The 23045-nt window shown below is 35.7% G+C and overlaps 1 protein-coding gene across 3 annotated transcripts in view; it reads left to right on the forward strand.

Moving 5' to 3' along the window:
- The first annotated feature begins 17438 nt into the window (after window positions 1-17438).
- Window positions 17439-23045, forward strand: part of LOC137388949 (dnaJ homolog subfamily C member 21-like) — a 28421-nt gene continuing 22814 nt past the window's right edge. For all 3 annotated transcript variants that reach the window (XM_068075455.1, XM_068075456.1, XM_068075457.1), the window contains exons 1-6: window positions 17439-17597; window positions 18737-18865; window positions 19028-19122; window positions 19227-19352; window positions 21058-21231; window positions 21321-21371. In XM_068075455.1, the coding sequence (XP_067931556.1) occupies window positions 17495-17597; window positions 18737-18865; window positions 19028-19122; window positions 19227-19352; window positions 21058-21231; window positions 21321-21371 (678 nt within the window). In that variant the 5' untranslated portion in view covers window positions 17439-17494. The remainder of the gene's footprint in view (window positions 17598-18736; window positions 18866-19027; window positions 19123-19226; window positions 19353-21057; window positions 21232-21320; window positions 21372-23045) is intronic.

The following is a 23045-nucleotide window of genomic DNA, read 5'->3' on the forward strand; positions in this document are numbered from 1 at the left end:
GAGACATGGTAGACATGAGATATGGGTAGACATGAAACATGAGTAGACATGAGACATGGGTAGACATGAGACATGAGACATGGTAGACATGAGACATGGTAGACATGAGACATGGGTAGACATGATACACGGTAGACGTGGAACATGGTAGACATGATACATCGTATACATGACACATGGTAGACGTGAAACATGGTAGATATGAGACATGGCAGACATGGTAGACATGAGACATGGTAGACATGAGACATGGGTAGACATGAGACATGGGTAGACATGAGACATGGTAGACATGGGTAGACATGGAAGACATGAGACATACGTAGACATGAAACATGGGTAGACATGATACATGGTAGACATGAGACATGGTAGACATGAGACATGTTAGGCTTGAGACATGGGTAGACGTTAGACATGGGTAGACGTTAGACATGGTGAACCCGAGATATGGTAAACATGAGACATGGTAGACACAAGTTGATATGAAATGTATTTAACTTACGCATAGATACATCCTGCATCTTGTCCTCCTCCCTTTACTTTTTTGATGTTTGGCATAGTCAATATTACCTGCAACAATACATGGTCAATATTACCTGCAACAATACATGATCAATATTACTTGCAAAGTGTTTTAGTAGGCTATAAGATGAGGTTACAGCTGCTGTTTTTCAATTACTTGGTACATGTGTCAGCCACTGACAAATGCACAAAAATATTGACAGACATACAAATATTGAAGACTGCTCTAGTGTGAGTATTTAAGTAAGAACACTTCTACCGAGACAGTTGCAACTCCTTTAATCCTTGAAAGAACGGATGATTGAGTAGTGATCAGTTCAAATTGTGACTAACAGAGAAATACATATTTTAATGATCTTTCCTGCTCTGCACTTTAAACTGGAAAGCTGGAATATTTTATTTCTAATAAACAGCTTTCCACAACAGAACAAAATATGACTAAGTTGTTACATCTACATGCTGATTTTAACTATCAGGATTTGATATAGTTTTGTCACTAAGCTGGTGCACTGGTACTTCATGTCTTCTAAGCTACACATGAACATGCTTAATGCGTTTCTGACAAGCAAAGTAAGGCCAGTGACAGTTAATCGAGAGACTCTTGCGTCGAGATGATACAATAACGGAAAAGTGTTGATGCTGGTACAGCCGTCTATTACATTTCTACAACTCTTATGCAGAGAAGATATTAAGATGGACAAAGATATTCAAGTAGAAAATTTGTAACCTTAGAGACAGCTGATAACTTAAGCATATTTGAAATTGTCATTTATCACTATGGTTACGGGTTTTCCACGTTCATCCACTTTTAATTCACTTTTTTGTCTCTCTCAGTTAAGGGAGAGGTGCAGGAAAGGAGTTTTTAGCTCTCATAGAATAATGGAGTGAATAAAATATAAAGCAAAGATTGTTAATTTGGTGAGATTAGTAACAAATAACTACATCAGTGCTTGTGCGAGAAACCCAGCATCACAATAGCTTCATGTCGGCTTCATAGAGCCATCAAATAGATCCTAGCTAAAGCTATCTTTGTGGCAATGTAAGCTAAGAATAGTGGCTAGGAACAGTGGCTAGGACATTGAACTCAAACCCCTGGAATGGGCAAGGTCATTCGCGAGTACGGAAATCCATCGGCGCCATGTTGAGTTAAGCGTGTGGGTAAATTTCATTGTGTTCAATCTGAGAAAAGAAATCTAGTTTCTCATTTAACAGTTATGAAAGATCACGAATACACCGCTAAATTGAAGAGACAGACTACTGAGACGACTGCTAATAATTCATGCAAGCGACAGAAGGATGTAAGTGCACAGTGCTATTCCATCAACTGCAAAAACCGCAGGAATGCACTTTCAAAAGAGAAGGGCATAACATTTCGAAAGTGAGTCACTTCTACTACTAGTTCTATTACTATTGCTACTGCTAGTCTACTATTACTACTACTAGTAGTAGCGCTATTACTAGTTAGTACTACTACTAGTTAGTTCTACTACGCTAGTCAGTGGGGAGTGAGAGTCGAACAGTGTCACTACTGAGTGTGTGAGTGTGACTGTAGGTTGTCAGTGATTAGATGAATTTATATACTAGTGAGTAAACTTTTTTCCTTCTAAAATGAAGGTTTTTTATTATTTAAATTTAAAGTTTTTATTATAATATTTAGGCACTACAAACCATTGCATTATTTCTAAATAAATGTTTGAAAAAATGTTTGTAGTGCATATAATATTATTTATTGTTGTACCAGAATATAGCTAACTAGCAGTAAGGAGGTAAGAGTAGTAATACTACTGTTATTACTAATGTTGCTAACTAACGGCTACAGTTTCATTTTACCTTATAGATTGCCAAACAAAGTAACTGAGAACTTTTGTTATTTACAATAGCATTGCAACTGCAGAAGAGTGACTAAGCCTGGTGCTTGGGCACTTGTCTGCAGCAAACATTTCAACGATCCATGTTTTGACACAATAGGCCAAAAAGATCGACTGAAACCAGATGCTGTGCCCACACTGTTTACACTGCCCAGTCATTTAAAGGTTTTTCCTAAAGTTGAATAGTGTTTTTTAATGATTGAATTAAAAACAATATTGTCAAGCACAGTGCTTCTAGGTTGTTCAACTTATTGTAGATATATCTAAATTTCTTTCAGAAACCTCAAACAGCACGCAAAACAGCGGCAGCTGCCACAGCAAGTGCTTATGAGTATGATGTCTGCAGCTTAGCAGAAGATGTTCATGTGAATCTCTCTAGTGATACATCTGTGGCAATGGTTAGTACTTCTTTGCAGTATTTCTGCAATTTGTTTGTTGTCATTTTTGTTGAAGTAATCTCATGAATGCAATCTATTTTGCATGGTTGATAAAGAAATTTCCATTAAGCGTTACGCCTAAGATGTGTGTGAATGACTTCCAGTGAAAATTGCGACATTTTAATTTTACATACCGAAATGTTAGCATTTTGACTTATTTTATTTTGACCAAATTTTGCATAGCTGCATTGTTGTATCTTAATTTTACTATCTTTTATGTGACTGAGACATTCATTTTCATTGAATTTATGTAATTGTTATACTTGATGATTCTGTTTAGGTGGTTGGAATAATAATCCTACTGTTACTCAGTTTAAAGCTACCTTTCGCAAACTTATCAGCAAATGTGGTGCAGAATCAGATGCTGGTAAGGCAGCTGATGTTACTGCTCAAGACGAGATTCTCATGACATGGGCTACTCCAGAAGTTGATCAGTTTGTGGAGCTGCAATGATTTCATATGTCAAAACTTCCGTTATAGGTAACACAATATGTATAGTCTATACAGCTGGCTACATTGTGCGAAAGCTAACTAAAGTGCTGTCATGTGACATTTTCTGTCAGTCGCTGGTTACCACTAAGTCAAGTATCCAGTACCGACATCTCTATACTCTACTCGAGCTACAAAACAATGGAGGATTGGTGCATCCATGAGACGATGTCATCAAAATCCTGCGAGCTGCAGATCCGATACTTTCGTATTAATGCAAAACCAGATACGTTCCATTGTGTGGTGTAAGTTATCAGTAGTGTGGGCTCTGGTGATGTGCTATGCTTTGGGAAACACCTTACAGACCCAGCAGATGACATATTCAAACACCGTGTTTCATTGATGAGAAACCTCATTCAGTCTATGATCCCCGACAGCATAATTATGCTAAAAATTGTACATTCAAACTGCAAAGCAGTTACTAACCAGTGAAAATGTAATCACTGTAATATTCATCTGTGGCTGTTGTATAGTTATTTCTAATCTGATTTAGTTTTAAGAAACTGATACACATTGGCTCAATATCTATATATCTCAATATCTAGTGATATACAAATCTCCTTTTACACAGTTTTTGTAATGTGTATATATAGGTTCAATCATCTGATTACACTGCTTCCAGCATTTCCTTGTTTGCATTCTTTTTATTATCCACTATTACAACTGTTTTTAATGTCCGTTTAGTTGTTGCAGTAGTTTATTCCATACTTTACAGATACTATATTATACATATCATACATTCATGGGCTATTATCACTTAAATCTTGAAAGCAGTTTCTGTTTTCGCAGTATATGTGTTGTTTTTATCATATGAAATACTTCATGTGCTAGGTATCTCCATAATGGTTTATGCATCTTTAATATCATCTGTAATATAATGAAACAGTTGTTATTTGCCTGAATATATCACTTGCTGGGTTTATGCATCTGTAATACAACAGTTTGTATGAATAATATGGTCCACTAAAGCCTATTTTACATCCAACTATATTATATCCTACTCCATATGTTATAAATACATTTTCTTTTATCAGGCACTCTGAACGCTGTGTAGGAGTTGACATTAACACAAAAGTAGAAAATAACCATTCAACATATACACTTCTGTCCTTTTCACTGTTTGTTTACATCCGTAAGGGTACACGATTAACTCTCCAATATGGCGCATGCACTACGCATCGCTATTAGTGTAAAAGTCACGTGATTGCCATTCCAGAGGTTATGAGTTCAATTGGGTAGGAACAGTGGCTAGGAACAGTGGCTAGGAACGGTGGTTAGAAGCAGTGGCTAGGGACAATGGCTAGGAACAGTGGTTAGAAATAGTGGCTAGAAACAATGGTTAGGAACAGTGGCTAGGAACAGGGGCTAGAAACAGTGGCATGATGGAGCGACAGCAGATACAGCGAGTGAAAATGAGACTTGATCTTCCAACCAGTTAGCATGGATAACTTATCAGGTGTTTTTCTTAGACCAAGAAAAGCCCATTTGATAGTGTACAGACTGACAGATAAGTTTTATTAATAGAAAAAATGCTTTTGCAACAATGCAAGAGCTTGCTGCTATACACCTTAGTTTGCTGATAGCTGGAGGAATGAAAAGAAATAGAGTTAAATTGACAAGATATAAAAAGATAAAACTGCTAATGGCTATAGAGGCAGAGTTTCTGATTACCATCTTTGTTTCCTTCATGTTTAATATTATTATTAAATAATAGAATTGTATCCAATTTGTTGAAACACCTCATAATGGATGTAGTGAACAAAAGAACAGCAATCAGTGACCTGTTTAAAAGTAGAACTGGCTCAAACTGGGAAATCATTAGCCTGTCTTGACAAACTGTTGTTTTTGAGGAGTTGTCCTCCGGAGAGAGGATAATAATAACAATAGCCAGCTATTGTTATAATGTATAACATTATAACAATAGCTGGCTACAGCGGGTAGAGTAAACACCCTGATAAGACTTTTCAACAAGTTTGACTCACTGCTGTATAAATCACAGAAGGTAAATGCTGTCAAATTATGTTACAAAAAGGTTTCACTAAATTTTTCAGCCAGATGGGCTAATTTTATTTAGGTGACTGAAACAGAAAGCTTTTGAAATTGAAGTTATCCTAAACAACTACAGAAGTATTACAGAAAAACATCTATTTCCATCATGAGAAGCAGCTGTGTTTCAAAGGTTAGTGGACCATTGGTGGTGTTAGGAAAAGCATCCAACAACAATAGCTCCTGTGATATCTCGGTCTAAAGTTCATAGACCTCACTCTAAAATTGGTGGTGTTAGAAAGCACAATTTCTTCTGCGATAAATTTGAAGAGCAACTGGTTGCAATAAAACCTACACCAGGGAGATAACCATTATCAGTGGCCTTAATGGGTAACAGCCTAAAGAAAAAAGGAATATCTATATTTATCATCGAATTGTAAAGCCATTCCTCACAATACTTATCTTAGGATTGAAGGCATTTCCTCAAATATGTTTGGCTAATTAGTTCATAGTATTTTATAAAACTAATTGGTGCGAAGTTACCAATTTAAACCACATTCAAAAGAAAACTTTATATATTATATACATAGGGCCTACATGTATATTTATATACCACCTGGTTTTGGTATGCACAGGTTCTTTGTCTGCTGCTACCTCATGAAAAGGGCTCAAGGCATAACTTAATATAAATGTATATATATTATGTATTATATATTATATGTTATATATTAAATACTATATGTTACTTATTATATATTATATGTTATATATTACATATTGTATATTATATATTATATAACATATAATATATACTACATATTGTATATTATATGTTATATATCATATATACATGTATATATATTATGTATTATATATTATATATCATATACTACATACTATATATTACATATTGTATATTATATATTACATATTTTATATTATATACTATATAATATATTTTAAAAATATACAGCTGCTGTATATTTACAGCAGCTGTAAATATTACAATATTACATTAATATTGTAATATTAATGTGTAATATTAATATGTAATATTGATATGTAATATTATTATGTAATATTAATATGTAATATGTAATGTTATATATTACATATTATATACTATATAATATATATTACATATTGTATATTATATATGACATATTATATATGATACACTATGTATTATATATTATATATACATGTATAATACTTTTGAAAAAGAAGAGTGCCAGTCATATGTGCTACATGAGCAGCAGTCCTTGTTACACAAAGGCTAAAGTGTGACAATTGGTGCTGTTAATAGTCAAAATTTGCAATTAATAGCAAACAGTTACTTATTGCAAGATAAAAGAGCCTAGTAACTAGACTATTTTTAGACCATTAGACCATTTAGTAATCAGACCATTAAGTAATTAGACCATTCAGTAATCAGACCCTTTTTTATAACTTCTTACATGCCTGGTACATCATATAAGTACATGTCAGCGACTTTCCTAGATCAGTCTCTACTACTCACCAAGACGGCGACGTTACAAAGTTTGCTTTTGAAAATCTTGGTAAAATTTACTTATCAATTTATCAACATAATGCTTTTATTATAGTAGAGACTTTTCGATATACAATAAATTATACCAGTTGGAAAAATATTTTAAATAGTTTCAAATACTAGCAAGGTTCTAATGAGAGGAGAATAGAAAAAGGCTGCAGTCTAGTGGGTGAAAGACTGGCACCCACAAAACATCAAAGGTTTCTGGTACTACTTTAGCTAAACAGGTCTAAAAATCACTGATTTAAAAACTTTTCAGGCGAAGCACTTTGCAGCCTTTTTCACCCGAGTTTAAAGACTAGGTAAGCTAGTTTATTACTACTTGTGCAATCTCCTTATCATCCTTATAAGAAATCTCCAAAAATACAAAAAACCTTTCTTCAATATAATTGAGATATATAAAATTAAATTGCTAAACACAATTTTTACACACACCCATTCCTATGCTTACCATTACCAGGTCACTAGTTTGCCAGAAGCGATGACCTTAAACTTTGCTCAACAGTGAATATGTCTTTGCATTCACCTAGCTATTTGCTATTTGCTATTTGCTATTTGCTATTTTACTTTAGTGCTAAAATAAATCTACTGGTCTTCTTCTATCTTCTAGATGTATAAATCTCAATGTTTGTCTTTTTGTTAAACCCTGTGTCCAGTTATAGCAATTATAATCTAGCAATGAAAAGTCGGCACTGCAATAAATTTGATCTCAGGACCCTTAGATCTGGAGGCGACAAACTTGACCATTAATCTACACAAAATGCTATGGATTTAGGACAAATAGTCATTACATTGGTTAAGATACTTCCTCTTAAGGGGCTTGCTTGGTGTTAATGATTGGCTGTGTTGACCGTTAAGTGTAACGATTGTTAAGCTAGCATAAAATGCAGGTTTTGTTTTAGTAGAGAGTTTAATAAAGATCTAGTTTTCCACGTAAGTTACTCAAAATCATTATGTAATTATTCTATTATCCGTGCAACACCGGGCATTCATCTAGTACGGTCATAAATTTCAGCAACACATAAATATTTGCAAGCCCTTTGCGTAACATTATAACGTGCATCCCTGCGGTATAGATAAAGTGACAACTAGTAAAAATCTTTCCTATAATTCAAAAAACTCATAATAGAGTGCTATCTGTGACAGTAAATAATGTTTCTGCTGTATATATAAATAGCACAACTCTATCACTATTACGAGGCTAATTAAGATATAATCATTCAAAGCTTATTAATATTCTGATATTTTCTCAAAAATATTATAATAGAAATACTCAGATGATTATGTAACTAGGAGTTAAATAAAAAAAAGCAAAGTGAGAAACACTTACAGAGAACAGAGATCTTCGCTCGGCTCCACTTGTCTGCTAGAAGTTGAGAATGTTTAGAGGCCCCTGAAGAAACAGTAATAACTACCAGACAAACACTATTAGCGCCACTCACAATACTGCTACTCAGCGTTACATAGTATTATGCAAGGTAGCTGAGCTATTGTAGGTTAAATAATTAATACAATTTCTTTATAATCTTGGATTAACATTTGATTATTTCTGCTTTGAAGGCGCAGGTAATTGGCAATTTGTGCTCTAATGAACATCATCTGTCAAACATGCATCCAGTCATTACTTAGCTATCGATATCTATTGCCTGTCTATGATATAAACATCAATAGACAGTTGGCTCACATTGCCTGTTGTTTTGAGAAACTGAACTTTCATAAATTGCGTAGACTTTTACATACACCTTTTCATAGCACCTCTGTCAATCAAAGGCTATGAGGCTAAGCAGCCAATGTTTGTATTTTAAATTTCTTACTTGCACCATTGCTGGTACACACCCTAAGTATTCCTTTCACCGATTGAAATGATCTCAGCAAGATGTTGCATATAGCTTAGTTATTCCAACTGCACGCAAAAGACACAGTTGCTGTTGACCCGATTGCTTTTAATACTGTTGCACCCTACTCATAAGAACCCTGTCACTTTTTACTGTATAACGCGCTAAAAGGCTCAATAATTTTACCCATAGATCATTAAAACAAAAACAAAAATAAGCCAATCATTCAATTCACTAAGTACTATGAGTTGTTAAAAAACAATAAAAGGTCATAGGTCATAGACATGCCCAGTATTTTGAAGATGTGAATGTAATCAACTGTTGCAGTTTCGACAATGTTTCAAAACAAAAAAAGGTATATTCCCATGGTCAACATAATTTCAAAAGATTTTAGCTAATGCTTCGTTATTAATTAAATCATCAGCTCATTGATTTGGCCTTAGCCTGAATAAAACTTCTAATTTGTAAATAGACTGTTTTGAAACATTTACGATGAGAGTTTAACAATTTTGAGCTAAATTGTTAAACTGTGTTATTTGATGAGTTAAACACTTCAAACCAACAGACAGTCTGTTCGTTTCTACCTTACCTGTCTCCTATCTTAGTCGCCATAAATCTACCTCATGTGATGTACTGAACACTGAGAGCCTAAGTCTACTGTGAGGCATATTATTTGCTGTCCCATTATATACATTTAGATATAATAGGGAATAATAGACAAGTATTATTAAGGAGGCAGATTACGGCCTCATGGCGATTGCCAAGCATTCATGCCATTATTATGGATAAGTAGATCGTCTGCCTTCTGGGAACAGAAGCAAACAGCAATCATGTACATTGTAAGCTGTTGAAGTATGCTTGTTCTTTGCTGTCACAAGATATCATTGTGATGAGAATATTCTGATTGAAAATGTTAGATTTTCATGGCTTTTCTCGAGCTAGTTAGGTTGACTTGGCGGTAGGAGATAAACTTTTTTATAAGCATAACAGGGGCAGTGATGATAACATATGAAACACTGCATTGTGATGTGAATCAAACAGGCTTCCAGTTGTAAACATTATTATCAGTTTCGTTACAGGGCAGGAAAGAAAGACTATTGCAACCAGTATTATTAATAGAGCTGTAGTAGGCACTAGAGCCAGAACAGTATGAATTACTTAGAAATAGATGGTGTTACGTCCTGCCATCCACGTAGTTCCACTAAGTCTTGATGAACAGGGCCTTACTGAGGATGCTAGCTGATTCTAAAAGGGCTGTCTGTTGTACCAATAGGTTTTTCTTCATATCAACTCTCAATAGCACCGTCCAATCATTTAGTAACCCACCTGATGTTTGGCACCGAGAGCTTCTACCACAATGAGAATAACTTTTGCTGTTGTCTTCTACATCTCGGTTACCTCCAGTGCCAGGTCTTCGTGTTTTGTAATCTTCTCTGGTTCCTTCTCTCGTCCAAAAATCACCAGGTACAGAAATATCACCAATCAACATGTTGTCATTAGTGTCAATTAGCATATTTTAACAGCAAGGATTGCTGAACCAAACCAGTTGATAAAGTTAACCACTTCAACTGACAAGTACATAGCGGTAGTAAAGCTATATATATCTCAGTGTTTGTTTGTCTTTTGTTTGTCCATTTGTCCAGTTATAGTTTATAGAATGGAAAATTTGCTGTGCAACTGGATTTGAACTTGGAGCCTCCAGTTCTGCAGACAGGCATTTATCCAATACACTACGCTGTCCAACTGGCTATACTATGGAATAAATTGTGCTCATACCCATTACACATGCCAATCTTTATAGCTTCACGCTAAAAATTTCAGCTAGTTATATGTTAGCATTATGCTGAAATTGTTGGCCAGAAGAAGATGCTTAAATTCACTTGGGCAGCAAGACTATTGCAATCAGTATAGAGTTGTAGTTGGCACTGTAGCCTGTACAGTATGAATTGCACAGAAATAAACAAAGACCTCACTTTAAAAGTTAGAGTGGTGGATCTTGTATATGCTTATTAAAAGTAAAATTTCTGTGTAAAACATTTCTATTACTTGCGCAATGTTGGGTAATACTTTAATAATGCCTTAATTACTCAATTACCTTAATAATATAACGTAATGGCTTATAAAGTATATCTTCAGTATTCATTCTTGATAAACAAGTGCGCATAGCTTAAATTTTAGATATGTGGCAAATACTTTTAACCAGAATGTTGCTGGTAGATGAACAAAATATTTATGTCAATGCAGTGCAAGCATATAGGTAGATGATACGCTTATTTCCAAGAAAAACATGAAACATCACGATATCCGTATTAGCCTATCAATGTGAGCCATAGACCTATTAACAATACTATTAACTATACTATACTAACTTACTAGTATAGTTAATAGGTCTATGATGTGTGCACACCAATTTATTGTTGCTGAAATACCTAATTCTTATAGTTTCTTAGCTATTTCTATATGTAGAAAGTTACTTTTACAGCTGAACTAGTTTGTTGAACTAGTTGAACTACAGTTTATACTAGAATTAAGTCAGGCGTTGCCCAGGATTTTGTTCATGTTCATTTAGACTGCCTGCAGCATGCGTATAGATTTTCAACACAAGTTGCTCCAGTGTTTTCACGACAGCGATCTATCATCGATGGTTGTGGTGAAAGTGAACTCAGCCAAAGAGCTTGTCAACTGCGTGACATCAAAGTTGTTCAATTTTGCAAAGGAGAGCGCAAGATGTTTGTGAAACAGCATCACAGTGCAAAGGATTTCACTCCCTTTGATTCTCTACACGTCAAGTATCAGTTTGGTTGAGATCCATCACCACTCCGTCAACAATACAGCGGCATACCAGACGCCAAGAAGAATGACATTCTAGCGAAACTGTCCACTAATGCCACTCAACTGACACAGTGCATGTCTGGGAGAACCTGCATGTTGACAATGACGCTGAAAATCTTGTCACCGGTGGTCAGAACCAGTAGTTTAAAGTAGATGATAAAGGGATGGAATTTTTTTCCATTACCTGTACATTCCGATTAACTGATTCACATAGTGGGAATTTAGTTTAATTTCAGAATCTTATCACATTTTTTCGTGAGGTTTTTTTACGGTTGTTTTATCTATTATGCAAATAGAATTGTTTTTTTTTTCAGTTATTTATATGTTAGGTAAGATCAATAAATCCTAGTTAATCTAATCAAATTTCAGGATAATCCTATTACCTGGTAACAACTAGGCTAGGAAACTCTCAAATCTGACATAATCCCCTTTGATAAAATAATTAGATCGATGCATCTCTGTCTTTGAAAAGGAATTGGTCATTCAAAACGCCATAATTAGAGTTGCAGTGGGTTGCTATCTCAACCTCAGCCTATTGCCATTGTTGATTAGTCACCGCAACACAATGTCCACTGATACAGTGTTTTGGCTGCCTTCATTCAGCCTGAATGCTATGCATGGCTAGTCATTCAAAACCAATTTATCTAGGATTACATGATTAATATTATTATTATTAAAATTTGATTTTCGAGAATCAGACATATCATCAGATAGTGATAGAAATTCTCTTCGAGACAGCCTAATATACTCTCTTCAAGATGAAACCGGTAACAGCGGTGAGGTGGATTTACATTTTTGATTGCTACCGAAAGTTATGAAAAGTTGAGAAAGTTGTTTTACCAGCGCAGAGCAGTATGAATTTGTCCACTGAGGGCATTTATCCCTGATTCATGTAAAGGTGCTTTCTGAGTTTTCAATCAGATCGGTGTTTAAGAGGCGAGTTCTCAGGAACCAGACAGAGTTTTGAAACCAAATATTTTGGCCACCTGTCGGAAGGCACTTAGCATACGCTTGTGAAGCAGGGTTGTGACACATTAGAACTGCACTGTATCATTGCAGTGCATTAACTTTGCAATAGTTTTGCAATAATTTTGCATTAGAAACTTGTAGTGCAGCAATTTTGCACTACAAGTTACTAATCTGCAGTACACATTTACTGCTACTGCAAATGCACTCATATTGCAAATTGCCCACTGCGATCTACTGCCCATTAACTTCCGTTATGCATTACTGCAAACTCAGCAATTCATGCATACTGCAAATGCACATTTTTCTAAACTTGTTTAACACTAGTAGCAGTTGCAATATAAAAAAGAAAATTATAGCTTGCTAATTAGGTATTTAGTAAATAATTCCATCTATCGAAAAATTAAATTTTTAGTTAGTGGTACCTAGTGTGGCTTCAGTAAAAGACAATGAGTTGTTCAATACACAACACTACATACACAACACTACATACACAACTCTACATACATAACGCTGCATACACAACACTACATACACAACGCTACATATACATCGCTACATACACAATGCTACATACACAACGCTACATACACAACACTACATACACAACTCTACATACATAACGCTGCATACACAACACTACATACACAACACTACATATACATCGCTACATACACAACGCTACATACACTACACACACGACACTACACGCACAACACTACATACACAACTATACATACACAGCGCTACATACACAACGCTACATACACAACGCTACATACACAATGCTACATACACAACGCTACATACACAACGCTACATACACAACACTACATACACAACACACGACACTACATACAGTAATTCATAAACACCTCAAGTCTTTAAATTACTCTATATAGTTTATGATAACCTATGTCTATTAGTATAAGATACATTATATCTTAATTGATTATGCTACTAAAAGTCCTATCAGGGTTTCTATAACTATTAGCGTCAACAGCTAAATTAATATGAAAATTTAAAATATTCTGATTGTTATTCAGTACAGCTACTTTTTACAGACCTTTGTAGCAGCACCATTTAAATAACTAAAGTGACCTGCGGATGTCAGTCTAGTCTCTTTACATCATCAAAAGATTTCATACTGGAAGCCTGCTCAAAACAAACAAACAAAAAAACAAACAAACCAGCAAATGATGACATAATGGAATTGACTAATCAATGAATAAATGTGTTACTATTATTACTTGCCACGCTTACCAAAATATTTTGTGAGAATAATGACAATTGCACTCAAAGCTGCTTTCAATTCAACATCTAATTTTGTCATATAAACATTTGTTGCAACACATGGAAAAACTAAACAGCCTCTCACAATTCACTTTGTATGAATCAGTAACCATTGGTAGAGCTACGATTGCTGAAATTACTTGTCAAGCATTGTCCCAGTTTCGCATGTAAATTCTAACTTTTCTAAAACTAGAATACAATTTTGATGTTATTTAAGGCCTTTTAACGGTATTACATTGCGTGTATGTAGAAGGACCATGTACTTTTGAAAGCTCTGATAGGAATTAAGGAATGGGAGTACTAACGTAATATTTGTACATCGAAATTTAGAAATTTTGCTTCCTTGCCTAAACCAGACTCGTATAGCTTCACAGAGTCCCGTGACCAAAACCGAAAACAAAAACGCTTGTTTCAAATAAACATGATCAACATACTGATCTCTAATGGAGTATTCATACTTCGCTCTCAATACCTCACTTTTTGCAAGTAGAGAGATTGTTGACTTATATTTATACAACACCACTTGAATAAGCAAAACTTTAATTTCTAACCACAAACAAGAAGTGTAGTTTCCGACCATTTTTAATCTGATTAATACCTGTCTAAGCACGAACAGGCGCCAAAATAATTTCGAAAGCTCGTTCGATCATTTGCCTCGTGGATACAATTGCAGTTTGGTTATGTAAATGGTTAATTGATGGGCAGTTAAGTGCACAAACCGATCTGAAACCGGTTTCGATTTTTTTTCAGTTTCCTTGAGACAGTTCATTGAGATTAATATGGGTTCAACATGTCAACAGGTTGGACTCAAGCAGCGACCCAAGAGCCCCTAAACTTCTAGAGCCAGGCAACGCAGCTGTACTCTGTGAGATGGGTTCCCTTTTTGTAATAAAAATAATAATCCTAGTACTTTTTTGCTAAAACAGTGATGACATTTAGCTAGTTGTTGTTTTAGGTTAGAGGAAAATTAAAGAAAGAAGTAGATAAGTATAATTGATTTGAGTGAATTGTAGATTAAAAACAAGAAGTCTTTACCGTCACCACCACCACTGTGACCATGACATGGATCATATCAATCTATGTTTCAAGAAGAAAATCAAGCATCAGCCTTAGGCCTGCAATCATTCTGCTTATACATGTACTTACTGGCCTGATTTTATGTGCGTATCAATAATTATATGATATAGTATGCATGATACATATGTGTGATAAATATTTAACAGAAAAAATTTGAGGAGCAATGATTTACCCTGGCTAAGACCGAAAACAGGCGTTTGAAAACTGGGGCTATCCCTACTGTATTTGCTCACAAGAAACTGCACCCTCGGACAGAAAGAGCCAAGAGGCACAAGGCCATAAAAGACTGACACCAGAGCAGTAGCAGCCATGCATCTCATGCAGTTGCTTCACCCACGATTGGCTGCCTTGATTTTCATGAGTCTGGCAGTGTTGAACGGTTTGGTGAGACTTGGTGAGATTTTAATCAAATTTCACGTTACATTTTAAACTGTAACAAAGATTTCCTCATATTGATTATAATTTATTGCCATGCTCTATTTTTTCACATGCAGCCAACTCAGCAAACTGGCATGTCTTTGAAGTGTGTAACTACTGTGCGTGTGGTAGATAGCAGCATATGGTGTTGCTACTGTAGTATTGCACGTGATTCATCTGTTTCAGTAATAGATTTCTGCTACCATCACAATTAACACTAGTTTCTGTTGTACATTACTGCACCCTGAAATGCATGGTATGGCTAACATATCACTTACAACCTATCAACATATCAGATTGAAGAAATAATAACATAATGATGCTAAAAAATGCTAACAAAATACTAACAGCTGTGACATGTTTGTCATTTAACCTTTCATCTACCTTAAACACCAATTACCTTTTCTTCTCGCAGCTGAACACAAGGTCAAGCATGCGGGTCTCTCTATAGTTTCTCTATCTGAGATCATGCTTCGACACATGGAGGAGAAGCACAGGACATAGAGTAAAAACTGAGTAATTGAATATTTTAGGCTGTTCTAAAGAAGCTTAATGTCTATTCCTTTTCCTTTCTAAGTCTAGTCTATGATACCAGTGATGAGAAGTTTACCAACTCAAACGCAAGGTTATTGGCCTTTAAAAATACTCAATCAGGTAATTATATATACTATATATACATATTGCCACTTTTCTGCAAAGAATAACATTTTTACCCATTTTGGTCCAATTGTTACAGAGGGTGATGTTTTTGCGCATTAAATCATGCATGTATTTCTGTAAAAGGTATCTTAAAATACATCTGTTTTGTTGGGTTGCGTTCATAATTTTTTCCGGCGCAGAAAGATAAAAAGGCAGATGAAGCCAAGCTCAGATAGTACGAGATAAAAATAAAGATGCACATGTTATTTAACAAGGACCAGCCATCGGTATTATCTCTTAATGAGATAATACCGATGCAGATTAATTAATTAATTAATGCAGATGATCTTAATATCTGTAACTGTTTACCTGAGCCTGGTTTTGCATCTGTATTGCGATATTGTATACAATATATTTTACATATATCTTTTGCATAATTGATCTTCAGCTGATAGAACCTTGGCACGCTTGTGAGAGGGTGAGTTGAAGGAAAGGTATCCACAAACAGTATTCAAATGAATATTGCTGCCAGTCACTACGTCATATCTGTTTAGAAGTGATATCCATGGTTTTTAAACAAGCATTAAAACGTAATTCAGCTAGAAACCCAAACCATAATCTGGTTGCAAATACAAAACCTATTAGAACTTGAGCTATATGCCAATTTAAGTAAGATGCATTTCATATTTGAGACTTGAAAGGCTTATATTTTCCCAAATTACAAAAATATTGATAGCTTCTTGTAGGAAATTTTGTTCTCTTTCAAATGCTGTATTATACAACAATCAATTTCAAAGCGACTGCCAATTGGAGTAATTTTTGCTAACAAATGCTGCAGCTTCTCCCCCAGGGTTGATACTAAAAAGGCCCCCCAAAAGGCCCATTAGGCTCAGCCCAAAATCACGTTTTAAGGGGGTTTTCAGACCATGGGGCACTGTCAGTGAATTGCTACATTTAGGGGGTTTCCACAGCCAAGCCAGTGAAAGGGCCCAGAAAATTATTTTTATAGCTACTGAATCATATTGGATATTTAGCGGGGCGTGGAACCTGGGCGCCCCCTAAAAAACTCCCAGTGTTTAGGGGTGTATTTCCAATCGACCAACCATGTGGTTGGGGGGTACAATACCCAAGTCTGGGCCTAGCCAGGTGGGTGTTTCTTTCAGAGTATCAGCCCTGGGGCCTCTCCGTTGTAACTTATATGTACGTGTATTTTGATGTATATAAAAATAGTGGGGGCGGCCTGTGTGTTGGAAACGAGCGAGCTCCCATATACAACGGAAGCGTATATGGGCAGCGCATAAGGTATACGCTTCTGTTGGTCGAGGGACTTGGCGGACAAAGCTATACGGCTCTGTCCTAAGCTATAACTTTTGGTCATATGCTAGTAACTGAATGAACCGAAATAAATAACGACGTACATGTACATACAGTATTGGAATTATACATTCGAAAAAGACTTGACTAGTTATAGCGATCCCTATTTCACTTATTAACTCTCGTTTCCGTCTCCATTGTGTCACGTTATTGCCTTTACTTCGTTCGCTATATACGATATATAGGTACACAAATAAAATAGTTACAATGGTTATGCGCTGCCACTATGAAGTATTAGGAGTCGAACGGGATGCAGATGACGACACTATTAAAAAGTCTTATAGGAAATTAGCCCTTCGTCTCCATCCTGGTGAGAAATATATATTCTAGAGCAAGATTCAAACATCCTGTAGTCAAAGCTTACTCTATGCTCCTCGTCAAGCAGGAGAACTTTTATATCAATAATTTACTTCAGCATATTATTTACACATTTTGTTTAAGATTTTGCTTATATTTAGTTACTGTTTCTAAAATAACTATCAGAGGCAGAGTTAGTTTTCTTGAGCTAAGAGAAATTAATTATTTTGGATTATTGAAAGAGAGACGAGTTAAACTTTGGTACAATTATGAACGGTGATGTTGACATAGATATACGAATTAGAAATAGTAGTTAGTCAGAGGAGGCTAAGCCTCCTGCTTTCTCCACGGGAGACAATCCCAACATCGACAAGTCCGAACCTAGGCAAGTCCCAATCTCGACAGAGGTTGGTCCGAATCTTGACAAAGGTTGGTCTGAATATCGACAATTTATGCTGTACTGTACACCACCAATATCACGGTGATAGACGAAATTTTACACCACAAACTAGAAATAGCCTCCAGTGGTTATTTGATGAAATGTAGGCCCAAGCTATACGAGTTTTAAATTGATAGCATGCTTTTGCATAATCATTATCGTAATGGTAATACCAAAATTGTAACTGAACTGCTCAAGAAAGGAAATTGAGAAAATCAATAAACACAAAAAATAATAGGACTATAGACTGTAAGGCTATAAACTTCCATAAATAAAATAATAATGCAAAAATGTAATAATTATAATATTAATAAATTTACTTATTGTTATAATAAGATTGGGACCAACCACTGTCGAGATTGGACTAACCATTGTTGATATAAAAACTCGCCAAGCTTCAAACCCGTCGAGGTTCGGGCTATAGTCCTTTTTCACTCATTTGGGTCACTACTACTTACCTTTTATTCAAACTGACCAGCTTAAATACTCTTTCTGGTCTCGTACTGTACGAGAACTGTGTACCGAGATCCAGTAGACATTTAGAATAAAATGAGTTCCATTGTAATTTTCACTTTGGAGGTTTTTTGCTTAAAATTTAAACTTAGCCGAACTGAACCAATGCACAGCATAGGAAGAAGACTCCTTGCTAGCATCATAAGACTCCTTGCTATCATCATAAGACTTCTTGCTAGCATATTGTTATATTATTGCAGATAAAAACCTAGAAAATGTTGAGCAGGCTACTCAGGAGTTTAGAGTAGTACAGCAAGCTTATGATGTTTTAAGTGACTCACAAGAAAGAGCATGGTATGACAAGCACAGAGAGGCAATTCTCATGGGAGGTAAGAGGTATCACGTAAAGCACAACTCTATTGATGGCACATCTTTGTGACGGAAAAGTGTACTTTTTAACAGAATACTTTGAAATTAAACACATGTGCCTTGAATGTAACACTTAATTTATCCTCATTCAACTTCTATCAAATAAGCATATATTCTGACAGGAATGGGACAAGGGGAAGACTACAATGATGAGTCAATAGATGTTTACGCATACTTCAACTCATCTTGCTACTCTGGCTTCTATGATGATGATAGTGTAAGTTACTCTGAAATATTGAAGCTGATTGTTGCTATTGTACACTTTCATGAAGCAGAACCTCCTTGCTAAAAATCAATCCATTACGTATGACACATTTATAGGGCTTTTACACTGTATACCGGAAGGTATTTGAGCGAATATCAGATGAGGATGCTGTCTTCTTAGATGGACAGTCTTCAGAGTGTGAGCTACCCAGCTTTGGAGACTCGCTCAGTAAGTTTGACGAGGTGAGTCATGCTGTGTGAAATGCTCTAAAAACAGCCTTCATATACCCTCTCAAGCAAATTGGATTTATAGATTTTCAAACGAATATCTGTCATCAGGATCTCTAAGATATGGGCTTTCGGTACATAGCAGTACTGAAATGGCTAACTACTTGCTAGCAAATACCACTGTTTTCATTTTTATCAAAGGCGGTTGTTTATACTACGCTAACGCGAGCTTTGAGCAATTCAGATCTTTACTTTTTTATGCTCCATTTTAAGAGTTTCAATGACCGGAATCTAGGCTTCTCTTTTACCTCTACAGTCAGTTGTTAATGTTAGTTTTAAAACTGTATTTGTACCAGATGGTAGCGGGTATGGGATGTTATGTGCTTAATGTAGCTGAGCCATTGGTTGGTGGGACCATTTTACTATGGGTAGTAGTATAGCGTGCTTCTGTCGTAGTTGACATTGCGTGGATTGTTTCACATCCTTGAAATAAACCATCATGGCTAATTAAGCTGCCTTGAGTGGTCCTAGCATTGACCAAGGGATTTTCTCGCCATGAAAGTCAGAGCAAAAGCACAATTGAAAATATTAAGAAAAATTCACCCACCAACCTACTCTTTTATTGAGACTTGAAGTTCATCAACGATTGCGGTTTCAATGATATTTCAAGATCAGAATTATTTCAAAAAAGAATTACAGTAGAACCTCTACTTACATAAGTCTCTACATACAAAATTTTCAAGTTACAAAATTACTTTTGGTAAACGTTTTGCTTCGGCTTACGAAATATTTTCTAGATATGAAAAACGATTTGTATGTTTGTAGCTTGGCCTGCTTCCTGTGGGTATAATGTACAATGGGATTCACTTGATTTCATTTGCGAACGGAAGTCAGTAAACGACAAGTGTTCCGTTTTCATTCGTTACATAGTTTGGAGCTATCGTATATCACATATGGAACAGGACAGCTTTTGTTTTGAGCATGTCAAGTTTTGCGTTTTTCGTATGGTGACAGAATTTCTAGTTCGCGATGGTTTAAACAAACCTTTCTCCTTAAGTTTTTGAAAAAATAGTTCTTGGTAAAACTAAACAAAACAACATCCACCTCTTGACTGCTGGCCTCTCACTCCTGATGGTATTCGCTTAGCCTCGTCTACACGGCCAGTGTCAAAGGTAAACAAATGCTCTTAGTTTTTGTTCGTTTTGTCCTTCTTTCCATGTGTACTTTTTATTTTATCATGTAGTAATGTATTTCTAACATGTATTTGTTACAAGTTGTAACCGTTACATGTGTTTATAATGTTATATTCTAGTTTTGTAGGCCTTGAATCTGGGGTCTGGAATCAATTAGGGCATAAATTTGGTAAAATTGGTTTCGATTTATGGAGTTTTCCACTTATTAAATGGCTTCCGAAATGAGTTAATTTCATAAGTAGAAGTTTCACTATATACCCATATTGGTCAATGTAATTTCACAAAACCTTAATTAATGTTTTTATGTTCATTTGTTGGCTCATTGACTTAGCTTTTAATCTGAATACTTGTATTTGAGTTGTCAATTTGCTTGACTATTTCATTGAAGCACCCAGCCAATTTGCGAGTCAAACTAACTATACTAAAGGATTAGCCAAATAATTCAATCTGAGAAATAGTTTTGTCCATTCATATTAATATGCCTAAATCACAGACATTTCATGTGAATCGATAGCTTTTCTTTTTAGATTGTTGGTCCATTTTATGGCCACTGGGAGTCATATTGCACTGCCAAGTCATATGTCTGGTGTGAGAAGTGGGACACTCGACAGGCTCCTGACAGGATGACCAGGAGAGCTATGGAGCAGGAGAACAGAAAGTTGTGTGAGGCAAAGAAGAAGGAAAGAAACGAGGAGATCAGGGTATGTAGTCATCTTCTTGTCTGTGTCGCCAATGCTGTTTGACTCTTGCACTGTTGTCTCTCATAGACCAACATCTTGTCTATCCGCAGGCACTCGTGGCGTTCGTGAAGAAGAGAGACAAAAGAGTGATTGCTCATAAGGTAGGTAATTTTCTTCTCCCTGATGTCTCCGATGGTAGTTGTCAGGTGACTAATGAAGGTACATTGTATTTGCTGTTGGGTTCGCGTAGATGGTACTAGAGACCTTGTAATCACGTCTTGTAATCACGTCTTGTAATCACGCCTTGTAATCACACCTTGTAATCACACCTTGTAATCACACCTTGTAATCACGCCTTGTAATCACGCCTTGTAATCTTGTCTTGTAATCACGCCTTGTAATCGCTCCTTGTAATCACACCTTGTAATCACACTTTGTAAGCACACCTTGTAATCACACCTTGTAATCACACCTTGTAATCTCGTCTTGTAATCACGCCTTGTAATCGCGCCTTGTAATCGCGCCTTGTAATTGCGCCTTGTAATCATGCCTTGTAATCGCACCTTGTAACCACGCCTTGTAATCACGCCTTGTAATCACACCTTGTAATCACACCTTGTAATCACGCTGCTACTCAACTTAAATATAAATGAGTGTTTTATTCTGGTGTGTGAGCCTTGGTGTACAGTATTAACTAATTCCTGATGTATTTTTTTAGTTGGGACGTAATTAATTTTTGGGAACTTTGCTACCTCGTACATGGGCTGACATTTTTTATCATAGTTTGAAAAGTATTATCTAATAATCTAATTGCTACGAAATACGAATGATACTGATCAGCACAACTTTTCCTTTCTGAGATGGATTAGATTTGACAAGTGTAAATATTGGTAACAATATACAGTCAAACATGGATAACTCGAACTTCACAGGACCGAGCGAAAGTGTTCGAGTTATCAGAGCGTTCAAATTATCAGAGCACTGTCACAAGTCCATTTATTTATTTATTAGTAGATACATGTACATATACAAACTATAATATAAATCAAAAGCATAAATGGCTTGTTTCAAATTAAATGCTTCTAATGTAAAGTTTAAAACTTTTTTATCAAATAGTATAAAGATTTTTCTATCACTTGAGATTGGTTTGTTGTTTGAGGTGATGTTATTGCCAGGACGTTTTTTAGATTAAAATTGGCAAAACTTGATCGTTGTTGAAATGCTCAGAAGAAACGACATCTTTTTCTTTTGAGCGTTTTAACCAAGATAAATTTTGCCGATTTTTATTGAAGTTTATGCGAAGGTTACCTCACTTTTCCTTGCTTCCGATGGACCATCGCTAAGCGGATGTTTGGTAAAAATCAAATTTCACCAAACCTTTAGAAAAGTCGTTGACAAAAATATTTTGTCGATGGTGGTAATACGACGCCTATAAATTACGAAAAGTCGAGGTTTACCTCTATGGCCTGGAATAAAGTGATTTTCTAAAGCGATAACAACCGTCTCGGTAGCCGTTGGGCAAAAAACTGTTTGAGTTAACAGAGTTGAGGTCGAGTTATCTAAAGCAATTTATCATTACGCGGGAACGGACCAAAGAAACCGTTCGAGTTAACCATGTGTTCGAGCTATCCGAGGGCGAGTTATCCATGTTTGACTGTATTTTTTTTCTAACTTTGAAATTCAGCAATCAAGATCTTGCTGTGAAATATTTCTCTCCAGGTAACTTACACCGAAATCAGTCACCAGATCATCAAATTCCCTTCTATATTTACTAATTAGTGAGAACCAATGAGATAAGATGCACAAAGTTGAGAAGTACTTCAAGATCGGCATCC

This window comes from Watersipora subatra, chromosome 2 (genome assembly GCF_963576615.1).
Source record: "Watersipora subatra chromosome 2, tzWatSuba1.1, whole genome shotgun sequence".
In the NCBI taxonomy this organism is placed as follows: Eukaryota; Metazoa; Bryozoa; class Gymnolaemata; order Cheilostomatida; family Watersiporidae; genus Watersipora; species Watersipora subatra.